Genomic DNA, 19,876 nt, shown 5'->3' with positions numbered 1-19,876 from the left:
ATTTACAGGCCTATTGCTCCTCTCCTCTTTATTGCCATTTATAATCATTGTGTTCTAGATGGACTTTTTTTTTGAAAATTTGCATATTTTTCATTCCGATAATTTTTATTCGTAAATTATATTCCTACTTGAACTTTTATAACTATTTTTCTATTTTTTAAATTTAATTTATTTGTCATTTCGAACTTTAATTAATCTCGTCATGTGTTCTAGATTGTCTCTTATTTCAATAGTCTTTATTTTTTATTACAAATTTTAGTTATTTATAAATTGTATTATAGTTGAGCTCTTATTTTTCTTTTTCTATTTTCTGAATTTATTTTATTTTTTATTTCTAATTTTAATTAATCTCGTATTGTGTTTTATATAGACTATTCTTTTAATATTTCTTATTTTTTTATTTCTAATTTCAATTGTTTCAAAATTGTATTCCTACTTAAACTCTCTTTTTTATTTTTCTAATTTTTTATTTTATTTGATTTTTTTATTTTGAATTTTAATTAACATCATATTGGTTTCTTATATGGACTCTTATTTTAATATTGTTTATTTTCAAATTGTATTCCTACGTGAACTCTCCTTTTATTTTTCTAATTTTGGATTTTATTTTATTTTTATTTCGAATTTTAATTAATCTCGTATTGGGTTATTATATGGACTGTTCTTTCAATATCCCTTATTTTTAATTCCGAATTTCAGTTATTTTAAAATTGTATTCCTACTTGGACTCTTCTTCTTTTTTTTTTCTTTTTTTTTGCTAATTTTGGATTTTATTTTATTTTTATTCTGAATTTGGATTAATCTCGTATTAGGTTCTTATATGGACTCTTCTTTCAATATTACTTAATTTTAATTCCGAATTTCAGGTATTTTTAGATTGTATTTCTACTTGGACTCTTCTTTTTTTTTTCTCCGATTAATGTGGAAATTTCTAACCTTCACAGCGAACGTGGTGTCTGCTTTCAAAGCTATTTTAATAATATAATAGATAGATAGATAGATAGATAGATATAATACGTCCCTATATAAAAAGAGAAGGAAGGGAATATATCTTTCCCACATTGTAGGTAGCCCATCTCACGGGTACTTTTTTGTTTTGGCATTCTTTATTTTAAGGCTCCTTTCCAGCTAGGCTGATATCATGACATGACATAGTAATGATGTAATCAAGAGTCTAATATGTGTCATTAGTACACAATAACAAGTTGGAGCAAGAACATGTATATGTTAATTACTCCCTTCAGTCAGAAATATTTGACGCCGCCCAAGAAGGCCGACAGGCTAGTAGAAACTAGAAAGCAGAAGTGAAATATCACATAGTAATACATTAGCACGCTGCAGTGGGCATATATTTTTATTTCTTCATCTCGAATAATTGGACAATTCCTTTCTTGTCCACTTAAAAATTCGCATATGTGCACCCTTTCTTCGTCTTCACCAAAGATGGGAAAAGGAAAGCTGCCTTGCTTGCAAAGCAGACAATGCACATGTAATATGGACGTCATTCGGAAAAGCGTAATCACAACTCACAATCCACGCGAGTATTTAAACCAACAATTGAAACATGCAAATTAAAGCGCACTGAAATCAATCAGCGTCACCAGGATGTCGTGCTCGTGCCAGCGTCAGTCGCCGTCGTCGGGAGGCCGCGGCCGCGCCGTCCCCGTCGCCGACGCGGCCCCGGGCGAGCTGGCGGCGCCGGAGGCCATCAACCTAGTCCCCAACGGGAAGCGCGGCATGCCGGTGCTGATCACGCCGTCGCTACCGCAGCAGCAGGGCGGCGCGTCGGCGGCGGCGTTCCATGGCATCATCGTGCTCAAGGAGGAGAGCGAGGACCCGGTGGCGCTGCGGAACAAGTGGTTCAGGGAGATGCGCGGGTGGCTGATGGTGGTGGCGACGGTGGCGGCGTCGGCGTCGTACCAGGCCGGGCTGAACCCGCCGGGGGGGTTCTGGCAGGACGACGCGCCGGGGCCCGGCGGGCACAGCGCCGGCAACCCGGTGCTCCGGCACACGTCGCCGGCGAGGTACAAGACGTTCTACTACTTCAACGCGACGACGTTCGTGACGTCGCTGGTGATCACGGTGCTGCTGATGAGCGAGCGGTTCTACCGGTCGGAGACGAAGGTGGTGGCGCTCATGATCGCCACCTTCCTCGACCTCGCCAGCCTCGTCGGCGCCTACATCGCCGGCTCCACCCGCTTCACCTCCTCCTGCATCTACGTCATCGTCATCACCGGCTTCGCCTTCGCCTGCGTCATCGCCATGGGAGAGTACGTAGACACCAATCCAATCATCTAACTATCTAGCTTCGGCCGTGTTTAGATCCAAACTTTTTGTTCAAACTTTCAACTTTTCCATCACATCAAAACTTTCCTACACACACAAACTTCTAACTTTTCCATCACATCATTCCAATTTCAACCAAACTTTCAATTTTGGCGTGAACTAAACACAACCTTCATGCTAGTAGTGATACCAGGGATTGAAATGTTGGTTCTTTTTCTTTTTCCTACATGGCAAACGCGCACACGCATACTCTGCTATATGCATGGTCGCACGTAACACCACATTCACCCCCCTAACACACGTTCTAAGAAACGGAAACCAGTGACCCATCCCTAATTAATCTAACTGAAATCCCGTTGAAAGCCCTCCCTCAAACACGTAATATTCACTTTCACGCACCCACGACTCCATGCCACCACATCACCAGTGTTTTTCCTTATTTTGGTTCGAAATTTTGAATGGATGGATGATGAATATATATTGTTTATTCACCTCTGCTCCGCATGCAGGGTGATGGAGCAATGCTGCGGGTTCGTGCTGAGGACGTCGCCGTGCATGCTGAGCCTGGCGCAGCGGCACTGGTGCCCGGTGCCGAGGAGCGTGGTGGACAGGGCGGCGCGGCAGGCCAAGGACGACCTGCACATGATGGACCGCGTCAACAACAAAGCGAAAGCGGCGGCGCCGGGGAGCAGTAGTAGCAGCAAGCAGCGGCGACCTTGTTGCTGCCTGTGTTGCGCCGGCCCGCCTCCCACCGATGTCTGATCGATCGAGAGGGAGGGGAGGCGGCAGCAGCAGCAGCAGCAGCCGGCAGAGGCCATACGCCCGTACCAATACACCATGGCCCTTAATTAGCTTGTTCTTGCATCGGGCAGTTTGTGATCTCCTTTAAACTGCTTTTTGCACGCACGCATCCATTTATGTTTTTTTTTTTTTGCTACACATGTTATTCGGCTCTTGTCAGAAAAAAACATTTTTTTCTCTGTAGTATGGATATGTATCATGCTCGGTTGATTTTACCAATTTGTCATGAATAAAACAAGGGAACAATGGGACTACCCATATGTATGGATCCATAGTTTTTTTTTTTTTAAAGAAAAAGTCAAGTGTAAATTTTTCTAACGAGAAGAATTTTAGTGGAAATACTCTACAGGTACCGTGAGATGTTTCCAGCTAGTAAAAAGGGATTAAATCTCCTTGAGAATTCGAAGCAGCATGGTGGCAGAAAAAATTCACCAAGTTCATATTGGTTATTTGTTCGGTGTAGTATACTATGCTGCATGAATTTTTATAGGCCCCATTTTAAATTATAACCAGCTGAGGAAACAAGGAGAGAATGCTCAAGGCTTAAGGAAAAAAGAGATAAAATGGCATTGGAGATGGCTATTGATAGAAAGGAAGCAAAAAATGCTTAACATCATACCCTCTTTCATTAATGACTAAAATTTATCTCTTTGCAATATGGCTTCTTTAATAGGACTTGATTTAGGATGCACAATAGAAATGATGGGACACAACTTGGATACTTTTAGGGCTTTGGAAAGTGCTAGATTGGATTTGTTCCAACAAAACTTGAAAAAAACCAATGAAAAGTGTCAGACAGAGGACATATCTGAATTCAAAACATCTGATTTGGGTGTGATTGAAGATTTGGCCTCTGACAATGACTCTGAACTTGATATATTAGAAGATATCCTGGAGAAAATCCAGTCAAAGTCAGAAAAAAAAAAGAAAACTAGGAATGCTAAGAGAAACTTTATGATTTGTAAGGTCACTCCAAAAGCTAAGAAAAACAGAAGACCCAAAAATAATAGAAGTACAAAATGAAAGTAAGGGTGGACCCAAAAGGGTTCTAGGTATGCACCGGCATACCCAAAAATTACGAAAACTTTTTAATACGTAGTTGGTCGCGATAGGGTTTAGAGAATCAGCGTTGGCGGTGGCGCAAGCACGTGGCGCTGCGGCAGTTGGCAGTGGACAGCCTCGATTGGAGGTGGACAGCCTCGATTGGAGGTCCACGCCGGCTGGACTAGCCGCTAGCGGAGGCTACCTGCGATCGGCTATGCACAAGCATGCAGCAGCACGCCGTCGCGGTTGCCAGCAAGTCGGCGACAAGCAGCGGTTGCTCAAGGATGCCGACCAAGTTGAGCCGTTTGAGGTGTCGTCCTCGACTCCTCGTCCACTTGTCCGTCCATGTTTAGCCCGAGTATACTCTCTCTATTGTTATTCTCTCTCCGATTTTTCTCTTAGCAGAGAGCCATAGATTGATTGAAAAGTAGAAAACTGAAATTAGTAAAATCATTGGGAGTTAAAAAATTGAAGGCATATGCTTTTGTGATTTAATTTGTCTGAGATCAATTTAATCAATCAAATTCAAATGGGAAGAGGAACATGTCGCGATTCTTTCTTAAGCTAGAACATAAAGAATCTTAGTGAGCTTTCCATCAAGCTCTTTAAATCAATTAAACTCAGTATATTCACATCAAGTTGAATCAATCATATTCTGTCACGCCCCGAACTAGTACCGACCGGAACTAGCCCGTGACGTTCCAAATTAACCTGTTAATCGATACCAGTCCCAGGAAACAGTGCCGGTATCACAGGAAGACAGAATATCACAGCAACAAAGATCTCTTTATTATAGAGTAGAGGTACAGTCATGTTGGGCTGCGGACAGATCCCGAGCTCACAACTGCATTACAAAAGGGAAGCGGAAGCCAAGACTTGGGCCAAACAACACAGGCGCGACTTGGGAACTAGGCCGAAACCCTAAAACTCATCGAAGCCGGCTTGCTCCTGGAAGAACTCCTCGTCAGCAGGATCCGCTTCATCTTCTTCAGCAACTGGGGGGGGGATTATTTATATAGAGCAAGGGTGAGTACGGGAGTACTCAGCAAGCCATGGGAAATAAGTGTTTAATGCAGGCTTCAAAGAAAGGCTGTTGTTTTTGCAATTGATTTTATTTGAACTCTTTTCTGAAAACAACTAAGTGAGTGCTTCTCAAACGACACGGATGAGACAGTGCGTCTCGTCCGGTCGGAGTATGTGCAATGTATCAGTCTTTAGAATTGAAACAGGGTTGGCACCCGGCCAACAGCTTTTCAAACGGCCACCCGGGCCAACCACTTTCAAATGGCCACCCGGGCCAACAATCCTTCAAACGGCCACCCGGGCCTAGCTGATCCCATCAGCTGCAGATTTTTCAAACATCGAAACCCTTTCCACAACAGCAATTTCACAAGCAGTAGTCAAACAAAACTACGCTAGGAATCACCTCACATCCGCCCATGACCGTGGGCACGGCTGTTCGAACAGTTTGTTAACCTCTGTAGAGGGGGTACACTTTACCCACACAACATTACTAACCCGGATCACCCAGCCCGTGGGGATCAGCCACGTCGGGAGACCTCCAAGCTTTCATGACAAGGCATTTCGAAAGCCGACACAGGTTTACCATATGCTGACGAGAGGGGTCCCAGACCAACAACAGGTTAGGTCCCAGACCATACTGTGCCAGGAAGCCCAGGGGTCCTCCCCGACACCACCCCGGTGAATCCACATGTCTCTCGGCATCAAGGCTCCCCTGATAAGCTAGTTACTCAGCCAGGGGTGTCCCATTCCACCCATGTGGTCGTACTTGTCTTATGTTTGGATGAAATTCCAAGGAAACGGTCCTTAAGTGCAAGAGCGGGGAAACCGTACACCCGATATGTTCCCCGGTTCGCGGTTTTGGAAATTCATTTAGTTCACAAGCACCGACCCAGGTGTCGGGTTTTCCAAGTCTTTTGTAAAACCCAAGTTTTACCCAAGATGTTTTTCAGATTTTAAGTTTGAAGGCGGCCGTCGATACTCGTGCAGAGTGCACGATTTCCGAGGCGCAACTGGGTGGTTACAAGGGAACATGGTATAACAATTAACAAAGGAAGGATCAAATGCAACAAACTAGGTAGGTCCACCAATCTGCCTTGCAGACGGGACAACAGATTAAGTGCGATCCTATCAATGCATAATATTTTTCAAGCAACATAATTAAATTCAAATACAGGCTCAAGATGTTCAAAGGTGGCTTGCCTTGCTCGAGATCTAGAGCTTGATCCTCGAAATCCTCGCACTGCGGGTCTTCGGGCTCCGAAACTACACGCGAAACGGGACAACTTAACAAACGGCGAAAATAAAGTCCTATTAATGACCTCTAAGCGTGCCATTAGATAGATCTCGAGATTTGAGGAATTTTGGAAGTTGAACGGAGTCAAACGGATTTACGGTTGGGAAGATATTGAATTTCTAAGATTATTGGATTTTTGGTCTAAAGGAAAAGGATTTATTTAAATCCTTTTTGAAAAAGAAAAGAAAGAGGGAGGAGAAGTAGACTTCTCCTCGGGCGGCTAGGGCACGGCCCGAGAGAAATAGAGCGGTCCGGCCGAGCTAAATGGGCCGGCCGGCCCAAGGCGGCCCAAGGTGCGCGCGCGTGGGAGGGGAGGAGAGAGAGAGCCGGTGGACCGGGCTCACCACGCGTGGTCCCGGGTGGGACCCGCTTGTCAGCGACTCGGCTCACCGTGCGGAGGGAGCACGCGGCGCGGCGCTAGGGTGAGGTGTGGGGCGCGGTGCACGCGCGCGGTTCGCGGAGGACGCGGATGCGGCGGGCCCACGTGCAGCCTCACGGCTCGCAGTGGACCGCGTGCACGGGGAAGGGCTGATCGGGTCGGCTCGACCCGATCTCGGCCGAGCTGGCGCCGACGTGGCGCCTACGTGGCTGCCACGCGGGCCGGCGGGAGGTAGACGACGACGCCGGCCGGAACGGACGGCGGACGACAGCGGCGAGCGGCAGAGCGAACCACGGCGATACAGGCGAAAGCGAGCACACCGGGTGGTTGCACAGGACGAGAGGAGACGAGCCAACGGCTCGGATTCGCCGGAGGATGCCCGACGGCGGCGAATTGCGGCAGCGGCATCCGGCGGCGGAAGAAGGGGGAAACGGCGACGAGGTCACGTGGGGCCGATTCCCGGCGGCGAGAGCATCTACGTGGCTACGGGAATCCGATGCTAGCGTCGGATTGGGCGGAGCTACGCCGAGTGAGGCCAGCGATGAGCGGCGCTTCCGAGCTCGGGCGGCGACGGCGGCGAGCACACGGCGAGCGGCGGCAACGGTCGGGGCGGCGCCGGCTAGCTACGGGGAGGCTACTCGTGTTACTACCGAAAACTAAGGGGGAGAGATGGAGCGAGGAGGGAGAATGGGGAGATGCACTACCGTGCGGACGGGGCGCAGTGACGAGAGTCCGACGGCGCGGGAGTAATCTCTCCGGCCTCGGGCCGGGGAAGAGGAAGGAGAGGGCGCGCCCGAAGTCCCCTTCCGCGTCCTTGCTCGTGCCGGCTCCTCCGACATGCGCAACGACGAACGGCGACGGCGAACAGAGCACCGGAGGCGAATGGGAGAGGAAAGGAAAGGGGGAAGCTCGGGTTTATAGGATGGCAATGTCGGTTTGGGAACCGACTTAGGGCGGTCAAAGGAGAGGGCTAGCGCTCGGCGGTCGCGGCCAAAGCGGCGACAGGGAGGAGGGAGGAGGATGACGCCGGCGGGAGGAAAAAGGGGAAAATAGGGAGAGAATAGGGGGCTTGTCCCCTTGCCTCTTCGGGAAAAGGAGGAGGGAGCGGGGGCGACGCGGCAGAGGGAGGAGGAGCTCTACCTCCATCCCTTGGCAGCTTGCGCGCGGAGTGGCGGGGGCCGGGCGATGACGACGGCGATGACGGCGGGGCGGTTTGGAGCGGAGCGGCGACACGGGCGACAGGCGCGGGCAGGCGCTGACGACGGCGGCGACCAGGCGGTCGGCCACCACGGCACGCGCGCGTGGGAAGCAACGGGAGGCGCGGCGGTTTGAGCGGCGCGGCTCGGGCACGCGCGCTGGCTGCGGGGCAGAGCGGCTGCAGGCGTGGCAGGGCAGCGGGGCCGGGCGGCGCAGACGGCGCAGGCGCGGCACGGGCGGCGACCGCGCGGGCGCGCGCACGCGAACAACGGCGCGCGGGAAGCGACAGCGAGGGCGGGGAGCTCGCCAGGGATGGGGAGAAGGAGAGCGAGGGGGAGGGGGTGCTCGGCGCGGCGCTTGCGCACGCGCGCGCGGCGCGCGGGCGGAGCGGAGGGGGAGGGAGAGAGAGAGAGAGAGAGAGAGATAGCCGGGGAGGGAGGGGGAGATGGGCCGAGAGAGATTCGGCCCATCGAACCCGGGGAGGCAAAATAGACTTTTGCGGAGGGATTTGATTTGGAAGGATTTGGATTCGGGGTTGAACTCGACGATAGATCGGGGATTTGAGATCTGAGATGGCACGGACACTAGACAACAAGCAAAGAAACAAATTTCGCAATTAGGATTTTTAAGAGATAATTTTCCCGCTAGGCGCCACGACGGAACGGGCGCTACATATTCTTTCTTTCATTGATGGCATGAAAAAGAAACATGAAATTCACAAGTACAATATTTGCTTCTCAGATCGATTCTATGCAATATGAAAAAGCACCGCAATTAAGACTTCTTAATTAATACATTTGTGTGCATCAAGCCATCAAGCTTTGATTTAGCTCTTCGAACCAAGCATACCCAGGATCAAAATCCTGGGTCCACCACTGAATGAAAGGGATATTTTGGAACATAAGAGGGATTGGTGGGGGAAGGAAAGAGTAAACATCTGAAAGACATTATTGATGAGTATAATTTGGATTTTATTGGAATTCAAGAAACTATGAAATAGGATTTCAACAATAATCTCCTGAATTATATAAGTGGAAAGAAATTGTTTGATTGGACCTTGTTACCTGCTAGAGGGAGATCTAGGGGAATTCTCTGTTGATAAGAACTAGTGCTTGGTCCAAAAAGTGGAAATCGGGGATTACTGTCTCAAAATACATTTGCTTAATCAAAAAGACAAATGGGAAGTGGAAATAATAACAGTCTATGGAACTGCTCAACCTGAACAGAAGAGTGAATTCCATCTGGAATTGGCTAGATTCTGTCAGAAATTGAGCAAGCCAGTAATTATAGGTGTGGACTTCAACATTACTAGCTAAGAGGATGGAAAAAACAAAAGAGGAGGGACAAACAAGTGGAGCTTCATTTTTAATGCAATTATTGAACAATCCAATTTAAGAGAAATCAACATGGGTGGTAGAAGGTTTACTTGGTGCTATAATCGTGATCATCCCACTTATGAGTAATTGGACAAAATTTTCATTAACATGGAGTGGTAGAATATTCACCCACTTACAAGAGTCAATGCTTTAGAGAGATTTCTTTCTGATCATGTCCCACTTATGGTAGAATGGGGGAAAACAGAACTTCTAATCTTCATTTTAAATTTGAACTAAGTTGGTTCATAAGGGAAGACCTGTCAAAAGTAGTAGGACACACTTGGCTTCACTCTGGGAAGGGAGGAACTAATGTAGAAAGATGGCAAAATAGACTTAAAGCATTGAGGAGAGTCCTCGAAGGGTGGAATAAAAATTGGGAAGGATTATACAGGAAAAAGAAAAAGGAAATTTTGGAAAAAAAAATGGACGAGATTGATTAGACATCTATCAAGATAAAATTGGACAACATATCCAAAATCACAAAAACAGGATGCAGAAAAGTTGGTGAAGCCTTTTAGCATTGAAGAGGTGAAAAAAGTGGTGTTTGAAATGGAAAACAATAAGGCTCCTAGGCCTGATGGGTTTCCCATTGAATTTTATAAAAAATTCTGGAACCTAATCAAGGCTGATCTAATGGGACTTCTTGAAGATTTTCATACAGGGGAACTGGATATTGAACGTTTAAATCGTGGAGTGATAACGTTAGTGCCAAAATGCAAAGAAGCAATTCAAATCCAAAAATTTCGACTAATCTGCTTGCTCAATGTTAGTTTTAAAATTATCACCGAAATCCTAATGAACAGGCTAACAGAGGTTATATAAAACATTATATCTAGGAACCAGGCTGCTTTCATAAAACACAGATATATAAAGGAAGGGGTGGTAGCCATTCATGAAATTTTGAACTCATTGCACACTACAAATGGAAAAGGAGTGCTATTCAAAGTGGATTTCGAGAAAGCTTATAATAAGATTAAGTGACCCTTTGTATATCAAATGCTACAAGTTAATGAATTCCCTGATAGATGGAATGACTGGATAATGAAAACAGTGAGGGGGGGGGGGGTCGAGTATGTGTGAAAGTTAATATGTGGAGGGGCCATATTTTGAAACAAATAAGGGGTTAAGACAGCGTGACCCCTTCTCACCTCTTTTGTTTAATATTGCAGTTGAAGCTCTTATTGCCCTAACCAATAATGCACAAAAACATGGTTTTATCTCTGGTTTAAAGGTGGGGAGATTAGGGGAGGAAATCTCTATATTACATTATGTTGATGACACAATATTCTTGTTGGATAATTCTTTGGGAAGCACTAAGAATTTGAAATTTATCTTGTGCCTATTTGAGAACATGTCTGGACTGAAAATAAATTTCCACAAAAATGAGGTTTTTAGTGTGGGTTTATCCATGAAAGAGGAAGAGGATTTATGTGCAATACTAACATGTAAAAAAGGGGACCTTCCTATGAGCTATTTGGGGATCCCCGTGGATAAGATAAGAATACACAACAGAGTGGAAACCTACTGAAAACAAAATAGATAAGAGGTTGAGCTGTTGGCAGGGGAAACTACTAGCTACAGGAGGGAGATTAACCCTTATAAACTCCAGTCTCAGCAGTACTATACCTCTATATATGATGTCCTTCAATGACTACCTAAAGGAGTGAAAAAATAAGAATGGATTACTTTAGAACTCATTTCATATGGCAAGAGATCAAGGCATTAGAAAGTATCACTTGGTCCAATGGCCAGAGATATGCAAACCAAAAGACCAAGGGTGATTGGGGATCCTTGATCTAGATATAATGAACATTGCTCTACTAGGAAAAAGGCTTTGGAAGTTAGAAAATGAACCAGTACTGTGCAGGAAAATCCTGAGAACCAAGTATTTAAAAAAACAAGCCTCTAGCTTTGATCAAACACAAACAAGGAGACTCTCATATTTTTGTCTGGCCTTTTAGAGATTAAAGACATTTTCCTAGCTTTTTGTAGGAAACAAGTTGGGAATGGAATGAGGACTCATTTTTGGCAAGATGAGTGGGTGGGGAACAGTACAATTGCTGAACAATTTATATTACATTTACAAAAAAAAAAATTATAGTAGCAAAGGCCTTTGAGAAAGGTTGGGATTTCTTTAAATTTAGGAGAATTTTGATTGAGGATATATATAGCTAAGAAATGGGAAACAGTTAAAAAAAATGTGTGCAATGATCACTTTGAAGGCAGAAAATGATAAACTGATCTGGACTTTAACTAAAAATGGACTTTTCACTGTAAAATCTTTCTACCATGCTCTAAAATTATAGACAAGTGGGTTTCCTTTTAAAGAGATGTGGAAGTTCAAAATTACTTTAAAAGTCAAAGGTTTTATCTGGTTAGCCCTCAGAAATAGCATTCTCACCAAGGACAATCTGATCAAAAGGGGTGGAAAAAAGGGACAAACAAATGTCAGTTCTGTAACAATACAAAAAGTATTGCACAAGCTTCTTTGGTTGTAGTATGGCAAGATTTGTTTGGAGCACAGTTAGATGTGTGTTTGATTGTGAGATACCTGATGGGATTCAAAATCTAATGGGACCTTGGTTGAAAGAATTCGCTAAGAAAACCAGAAAGATGGTAGCTGTTGGAATTTCTGCTATCATATAGATAATATGGAAGATCAGAAATAAATCTTGTTTTGACAATATACTACCTAATGATCCTATAGAAATAATCAGGCAGGTGGCTAACTGTATGTCTGACTGGGCAATTTTACAGACCAAGGAGGAAGAAACAAGAATACTACTGGAAGGGGACAACTGCTAAGACGGGTGGCAAATGAGATCTACAACGCTAAGTATGGATGGAGCTTCAAGGCAGGAAGACTGATGGGATGAACGCTGCAGCTCCCTCTTGTGAATTGATTCTGGAAGACCTGTTTCTCTTTTGATGTGGATAAACAAAACCTCTGTCTCGCTTTGGTAGTCTGAAGCCTGTTGGTTAACCTTCTGGAAGCGTTGCAACTATGTTTTTGTTTTTGTGTGTGAAAACTCTACCCACTTAGTGGATGTCTCTATGTAATATTGGAGCCAGAGTAACTGTTGGGATACACGTAGGCTACGATAGTATAAATCAAAATTTTCTATCACGTAAACCAGGAACCATGCAAGTATTAGATCATAGATCGTTACCACTCGACGCGCTGCGCAGCGGAAGAAGACGCTGAGAAGTCGAAGGAACTCTCGCGAAGTAGCGCGCGTCGATGTAGAGGAAGTAGTCGATCGCACCGGCTCGACCTTCTCCTCCTCGTGCGTTTTCCTCGCCGTACTCCCACGCCGATCAGCACCGCAAACCAGCGACGCCTCTACCGGTATCCACACGTACAGGGACGGAACGCCACGCGCAGATGTGCTAGCACCCGCGTGCGGCTAGGGTTTTGCTCGGGGAGGGAAGTGACGGCTAGGGTTTCTCACGTGATGCAATACCTCCGCTGGTCACACCCCTCACGAATATATAGGATCCATCACTCGGGCCTCCAAGGCCCCTAGGACTCCTATTTGGATCCCTATCCGAATTAAGCTCATATTGGATCTCCATCCAATCCCCTTATTCCGGCCCATTAAGCATGCGACCCTGTAGGTTCATGTATACTCGGCTATAGCCCGAAAACTCCTTTTCGGTCCACGCATCAACAGCGGCCCCTAGCAGAACGTATTAACCCACCGGACATACATAAAGATCATATCGGCTGAACCTCTAGTGTATACTTGTATGAACCCCTTTGCCTCACGATATCGATTAAGCTAAAGGCTAGATATGTGCCATCCTCTAATAGCTCAATCATTCACTCGAACCTGTTGATAGATTATATAATTTGTGATTGACTCCTCAATCACCTTTGGCATGGCCATGCACTTCCATAATCTACAACATCGAGGGGCCCAGAGATATCTCTCCATAGGAGGGGCAAATCCCATCTTGATTATTCATATCCCACTACATGTTTCATAGCATACCCAAAAACTACTTTTATAACTACCCAATTACGGAGTAGCGTTTAGCAGTTACTAAGTAAGCTACTACACATGTTGGGAACCATAATAATCTCAGGTCTAAGGATTCAACACTTACAATAAATGAGATCACTGATGACACAACACATATGGCTCTTGTAGTGTCTCATGTTGGGTCTATCCAACAACATGTTCACCAACATGTGTCCACATTATTAATTTGGTATCTCTATACCATGATCCATGAGATATGATCATCAATTAATACATGTGCTGATCATATAAACATATTTATTCCACATATGATATTTGATCAGGGATCCTTTAGAAATAGTAACAAACAACATAAAGAGTCTCATGAAAGAATCACATATTCATTAACCAATAATAAGTTATCTATTTCAAGGAACAATGTCGGATAAATATGTAAATATAGTATGTGATACAATCATCTCTATGATTGCCTCTAGGGCATATCACTAACAGTAACCTCCTCTTCCAGATCGTTATATATTCATATCGAGATATGATATGAATGATGTGTCCGCATATGGAAGATCATCATTTTGAAGAAGGGAAAGTGAGCCGATTATATGATCATTCTTTCCAAGGATTGATATATAGGAAAGCAACAACGTAATCTTGCAATCAATTCTTCATTGGAAATCTGAAAAAAGGATTTGTTTTTCTTCACCAAGTTAATTCCGAGACGCTGCACACACGAATTTAACTTGGTGAGGGGGTGGGGCAATTTTGTTGGATGAGAATTTGTGCATATTTTCTAAAATGATTTTAAATGTAGTGTGTATACACAAACGTATATGTAGGATGGGGCTGATGTAAATCTCTAAACCGGCTTAGCTAGCTTGTAGCCTCATCTTTTCGTTTATATTTATACTTATCAACTAAAGTTGGAATTTTCAACCTTAAATTTAGAGTTGATTTTGGGGTTTTTTCATCAAAGTTTATTTTTCACTCTTTACTTTTAGATTACTAAGAACACATATATAAAAATTTTATTCACAAATTATTTTTCGTTTGTAAATATGTCGTTTGGTTTATTCCTCGATGGAGCCATTGTTTTGTTATTTTCTAAACTTTTCTTGTTTAGGAACTTTTATAAATTAAGGTGGTTAGCAATTTCGTTCCACCATAAATCTTTCGGGTAGTACGTGTGTTGATAGAAAAAAGCGCCAAAAGATGTAAACATGCTTGTTTTTTTACGGTTAAAACAGCATAAATAATATATGTACAAGGAGGAACATGATACAGAGGGGAGGAAAAAAGAAATTCCAAAACCAAAACCAAATTATCTAATCGATTGAATCCATGATTGCCAGCTAGGTTTGCTTGCATCCTTTACTCTATGCATATGCTCAATAAAATCCTCCCTGAAATCTGAGATCCATTAATTCCTGAAGTTGATGGGGATTCCATTAAAGATGAGATCATTTCTTCTAACCCAAATATTCCAGCACCCAATGCCAAGGACTTCCATGAAGAAAGAATGAGGGAAAAGTCCTCTTGCAGCCATGATCATGTTCATGAATTCTGTATTCAGATTCCATGATATATATACCAATGTGATTCCAATATTGCTGAGCAAAAGAGCATGAAAAAAAAATAGATGAATGTTGTCCTCTGTGATGTAAACATGCTTGTGGTTGTGTACACTGTCAAAAAGTTTTCCTTGAAATCTTTAGGCTTCAAATTCTATACTATACATCATGCTTATATATGCTCCTGTATTAATTGCATGCATGTCAATTTTTTTCTTGCAATATGTGTTATAAAACCGATCCGAAACCACCGTCGAAAATCAAATATGGAAGAAACACCATAGAAGATCCAAACACGATGATAACACTGAGACACTATATTTATTATTGAGGTTCAAACATCTCGGGATCACTGATTACAGGCACTCCTCTCCGATCCAACATAATTACAGCGCATCATATTTACATTGACCCTCGGCCGACTAATGCTGGCAGCCGCTTCCTCCCGTCTATATATGCTAAGTCATCATGTGGTTACAACATGATTGTGTCTCTATTTAAGAGAGAGTTTAGAAATAGTTCGATTTTAACTCTATCCTGCATCTGTTATAATTTCAAGTTCTAAACTGTGACCGACTACGTACATATATTTAACACAAATTCTAATGATAAACACAGTTGAGCCTCCCAAAATTCTTGGAGTACAGAGAAGACGTCTGCAGCCATGTTCCACACACTTGAAACTCGCAGATTCCTGCCTTGATTAGCATGTCACACATCGATGTCAGCAGCTAATGCGGCAGCTGCAAAACTCACAAAACAACGCTATTTGGAGAACCTAGTACTTGTCTAAACCACTACGCCACAAGAATGCACCATAAAACCTGCCAAAACTAGCTTCAAACATAAAGTATATTGTTCGATCGTCGCATGCACAAGCATATGGCGCCAAACCATCCACCGGCCATGGAGGCGGCGCCGGAGCACGGTGGACGTTCGTCGTCGTCGTCGACGGATCCAGAGCTGGATCAGCATAACAAGGGCATACTGGAGAAGATGCACAAGAGCCTCCTCCTCCTCGCCATCCTCGCCGCCACCGTCACCTACAACGCCGGCCTCGCCCCGCCCGGCGGCGTCTGGGCCGACGACGCCGACGGCCACGTCGCCGGCGACTCCGTTCTCCAGGTGTGCGCGCCCAAACATCAACTAATTTGTGTGCACATGATCAACTGTCGTTGGACTGAATTTAATCTAGCTCATGCTCATCTGACACACACAGGCGCACTACCCGGTGCGGTACAGCGTGTTCTTCTACTGCAACGCGACGGCGTTCGTGGCGTCTCTGGTGATCACCATGCTGCTGCTGAGCAGCACCTTCAGCTTCCACGGGTACAGGGTGCGGGCGCTGCAGGCGGCCATGGCGCTCGACCTGATCGGCCTCCTGGGCGCCTTCGCGGCGGGGGGATGCCGGAGCGTGAGGACGTCGGCGTTCGTGCTGGCCCTCGTGGCCGTCATCGCCGCCTACCTCGTCGCCCACCTGCTGCTCCACTTCTGGATCCGGAGCAGCCGGTGCCCCTCCCACCGCCGGGAGCTCGTCGAGCTTCTGAATCTTCACCGGTGCCATTCTTGCTGCGTCGGCGCCGCCGCCGCCAAGGACGACGCGACGACGGTGGCGCAAGCGGGCACTGAAGCACCTGCTGCTCCTAAGCGCGCGTCCAGCGTGTAACTGCTTGCGCCTTTGCCTCCCGCGGGCAAAGAATTACCTTCCGTCGTCGTAAAGGCAGTAAACGCAGACGTCCAACAGGAAATTGCTCAGTTTTCTTTAAAAAAATCTGGATGCATATGAGTAGCATCGAGCGAGAGATTACTCAGTATCCACATCAATTATTGGGTGCATTATCAATTATTGGGTGGATATATGAGTCTTGTTTGTGTTTTCTGGTTTTATATAGGTTGAGAAAATATCTGTATCCTACTTGGCCATATATTCTTATTCTTGGAATCTATATATAATTCCTAGGTTGTAATTACTGAGCCATGTAATTGTATCTCACTCTATTTAGGCTTCAATCCTTCCCCGTGCGCTTCAAAAAGACTGATGATTGGAAAACAGTGGCAGGAAAAAATCGGGCCCACCAAAAAACAGCGACAGAAAAAATCGCCACCCACTGAGAAAAAAATCGGACGGACAAAAAAAGGACAGGTGGAGATGGGAAAAATTTGGGCAAAAAACCGCAGCAAAAATAACGGCGACAAAATCTGCTTGCGGAAAAAAATGATGACGAAAAAAAACTATCGGAAGGATTACTTATTTTTTTAATTAAGTATAAATTAGAATAGAAAAAAATACCCGTGCGTTACAACGGATAAATGTTATTTTAATTTTATTATTGCTATAAGATTTAGATTAGGTGAAATTCACTATAAGAACTCACTTAGATATTTTTTTATAAAATCGAGCTATAATTAGGAGTCCAACTTTTGTCTCACGTTCACATTCGATTCTCCAACTGGGCTTGTTAGATATTAATGGCATGCTTTTTAAACTGCTAAATGATGCGTTTCGTGCGAAAATTTTCTATATGAAAGTTGTTCTAAAATATCAGATTAATCATTTTCCAAGTTTGTAATAATTGAAACTTAATTAATTATACTTTTTTACCACCTTATTTTACGTGAAACACTTAATCTTCATCTTTAAGAGATTCAAACATCACCTAAAGAGATTTCTTATCCTACTCCTTTTGTATTTTTAAAGCAAATGAAGTTAAAAACTAACTCAAACACGCGGATACGTAGAACTTAAACATTAACTTAAACAAGGATGACGTACCAAAACACCGATAAAAAATATTCAATTTTTATAATAGTAGTAGAGATATACTGTATACCTAATAAAAAATTAATTCCTTAGATTCCGTATTTGTTTCGTCGTCTTTTTTTTTCCGCTTTTTTTTTCCGCCTTTTTTTCTTTTTCCGTTATTTTCGCTGCTTTTTCCTTTTTTCCGTTCCTTTCGCTTGTTTTCTTGTTTTCCACACGAGAATGACAGGGCTCGGGCCCCCGACGGTGGTGGAGCCGATCGGGCGCTCCCCCGTGCGCCCCTCCACCCACGCGCGTGTATGCAGGCCCTGAGCCCCACCGCGTTCTCTGCTCCTACCTGCCATTGTAACAAATCACCCACATATTTTAAAAACCCTCTATTAAAGGAATTTGGTTTATTTTTTTTTCCACCGAAAATGTTTCACTCAGTGTACTCACAATGTTTCACTATGTATAGATTTAGTGTTACAGTGAACTGAAATATTCCATTACAACAAAAAAAATCCACATATTTTAGAAACCCCCTATTAAGGGAATTCGTTTTATTTTTTTTCCACCGAACGATGTTTCACTGTGTATGGATCAAATATTGCAGTGAACTGAAACATTCTTTCGCTATTTGCTGAAACATTGTTTTTATATAAGGTGAAACAACATCCGATTTAAACGAGTGAAACATTTTTGATCTACTTGGTGAAACAATTCCGATATACCTGATGGAACATCGTGCAACATTTAAAAATAATTTAATAATAAACTAATTTTTTTTGTCGGAATACATCCATGTGTGATCTTGTTTTGAAGATTTAATTGCAACGAATTTAACGGTGTAATCGGATCATGATTTGGATAAGTAATTTAAGAGAAAGATCAGTTTAAAATAGTTTTGCACGTAAATTGGGCGCTGATGTCCGATTTTTCTCTAAACCGATCGGGCGCCCGACCCGTAGACTCGTCCGCCTTTTATTCCTCTTTTTTCCGTTCTTTTTTGTATTTTTTTCGTCGTATCTTTTTCGCCTTTCTTTCTTTTTCTCGCCTTTTTTTTCTCCGTTCCGTCCACTTCTCTTTTTTTCTTTTTTTATTGCCCTGTTTTCTTTTTCTCCGTTCGGTGGGTTTTTTTCTTTGTTTTTTTGTTTTTTCCGGTCTATTTTTTCGCCGTTTTTTCTCGTCACCTTTTTCCTTTTTTTTTTCATCCGCTCGTTTTTCGTTGCAATTTTTTAAATTTGCTCTTTTACACACTTTGGTATGGATTCGGTTTTATTTTTTGTCGCTGGCCGGACCCGCACCGTCGCCACGTTGATCTGCCTCTTCATGCGTTACCTTCTCCAATTGATTGTAAAAATCGATTCCTCACTACCCGTTATCATTTTTCCCATGATTTTTCCAATCAATTCTGCTTTAATTTACCAGATCTAATCTCCTTTTAAATGTAGTCGTTTTTATCTCGAGCTTTATGGATTCACTCAGATTTTGATAAAAACAGAAATAGTAGATCAAGTGTATCAAAAAGTCATCAACCAATTTTAGGATCGAGAATGATTCGATCTGATTTAATGAGGAGGATCCGATTTTCTGAGGTTTGAAAACGCAGTCGGCTATGTGAGCTGGGCCTACAACTCCCACTTGGGACTAACGATGCTGATGGCATTTTTAGGACAAAATTGCTTGTACAATGGCATTTCATGGAACTCACACCTGTCAATGCTATTTCTTGGAATTGGGCGCTTATCAATGGCATTTCATGGAATTGGGCGCTTATCAACGGTATTTCTTGGTTTTTTTCTCATGATAATGATACACTTGTTGGACTGTTCTAATGTTTGATATTTTGTTACCAAATAATCTGAGTTGTTAGATCTTCATCCTATGGCTAAAAAACTGACAGTGGCATTTTTTTTCTATCAATTGTATATAGATAATCCCAATTATTTATTGGTACCTAAGAAAGAATACCCGCGAATAAAAAATTGCTATGGATTGTTGAGGAAAGTTTTACCCTGGCATGTTTGGCAAGAGTAGGGAAGGGGAATGGGAGTTTAGAGAAATGAGTTTACGTGGCATTAGTCATGGGAGTTGGATTTTTAGTCCCCATCCCCTTGTTTGGATTAATATGAAGATTATTGTCAGGGTCATGGATACCACATACCCAATAGTAATCGACTAA

General features: G+C 43.7%; 2 protein-coding genes across 2 annotated transcripts; both read left to right on the top strand.

The window, feature by feature from the left end:
• Positions 1-1,555: 1,555 nt before the first annotated feature.
• On the top strand, positions 1,556-3,359 carry LOC107276419 (uncharacterized). Its single transcript, XM_015786536.3, has 2 exons — positions 1,556-2,270; positions 2,796-3,359. Exons 1-2 carry the CDS (start codon positions 1,606-1,608, stop codon positions 3,046-3,048), a joined length of 918 nt encoding a protein of 305 aa, XP_015642022.1. The 5' UTR covers positions 1,556-1,605; the 3' UTR covers positions 3,049-3,359.
• Positions 3,360-15,744: 12,385 nt separating this feature from the next.
• LOC4340775 (uncharacterized) lies at positions 15,745-16,910 on the top strand. The gene is made up of 2 exons (XM_015786537.3): positions 15,745-16,076; positions 16,171-16,910. Exons 1-2 carry the CDS (start codon positions 15,822-15,824, stop codon positions 16,615-16,617), a joined length of 702 nt encoding a protein of 233 aa, XP_015642023.1. The 5' UTR covers positions 15,745-15,821; the 3' UTR covers positions 16,618-16,910.
• Positions 16,911-19,876: the final 2,966 nt, after the last annotated feature.

Source organism: Oryza sativa, chromosome 6 (assembly GCF_034140825.1).
Source record: "Oryza sativa Japonica Group chromosome 6, ASM3414082v1".
In the NCBI taxonomy this organism is placed as follows: domain Eukaryota; kingdom Viridiplantae; phylum Streptophyta; class Magnoliopsida; order Poales; family Poaceae; genus Oryza; species Oryza sativa.
Note: the sequence above shows the minus strand (reverse complement) of the source record. Positions and strands in the feature narration are given on the sequence as shown.

What these genes read in the sequence shown, in the direction of transcription:
- LOC107276419 (XM_015786536.3), top strand. Translation starts at nt 1,606, where the DNA reads ATGTCGTGCTCGTGCCAGCGTCAGTCGCCGTCGTCGGGAGGCCGCGGC. An exon ending in TGCGTCATCGCCATGGGAGA is followed by an intron (nt 2,271 to 2,795) that starts GTACGTAGACAC and finishes CTCCGCATGCAG; the next exon opens with GGTGATGGAGCAATGCTGCG.
- LOC4340775 (XM_015786537.3), top strand. Translation starts at nt 15,822, where the DNA reads ATGCACAAGCATATGGCGCCAAACCATCCACCGGCCATGGAGGCGGCG. An exon ending in CCGGCGACTCCGTTCTCCAG is followed by an intron (nt 16,077 to 16,170) that starts GTGTGCGCGCCC and finishes TGACACACACAG; the next exon opens with GCGCACTACCCGGTGCGGTA.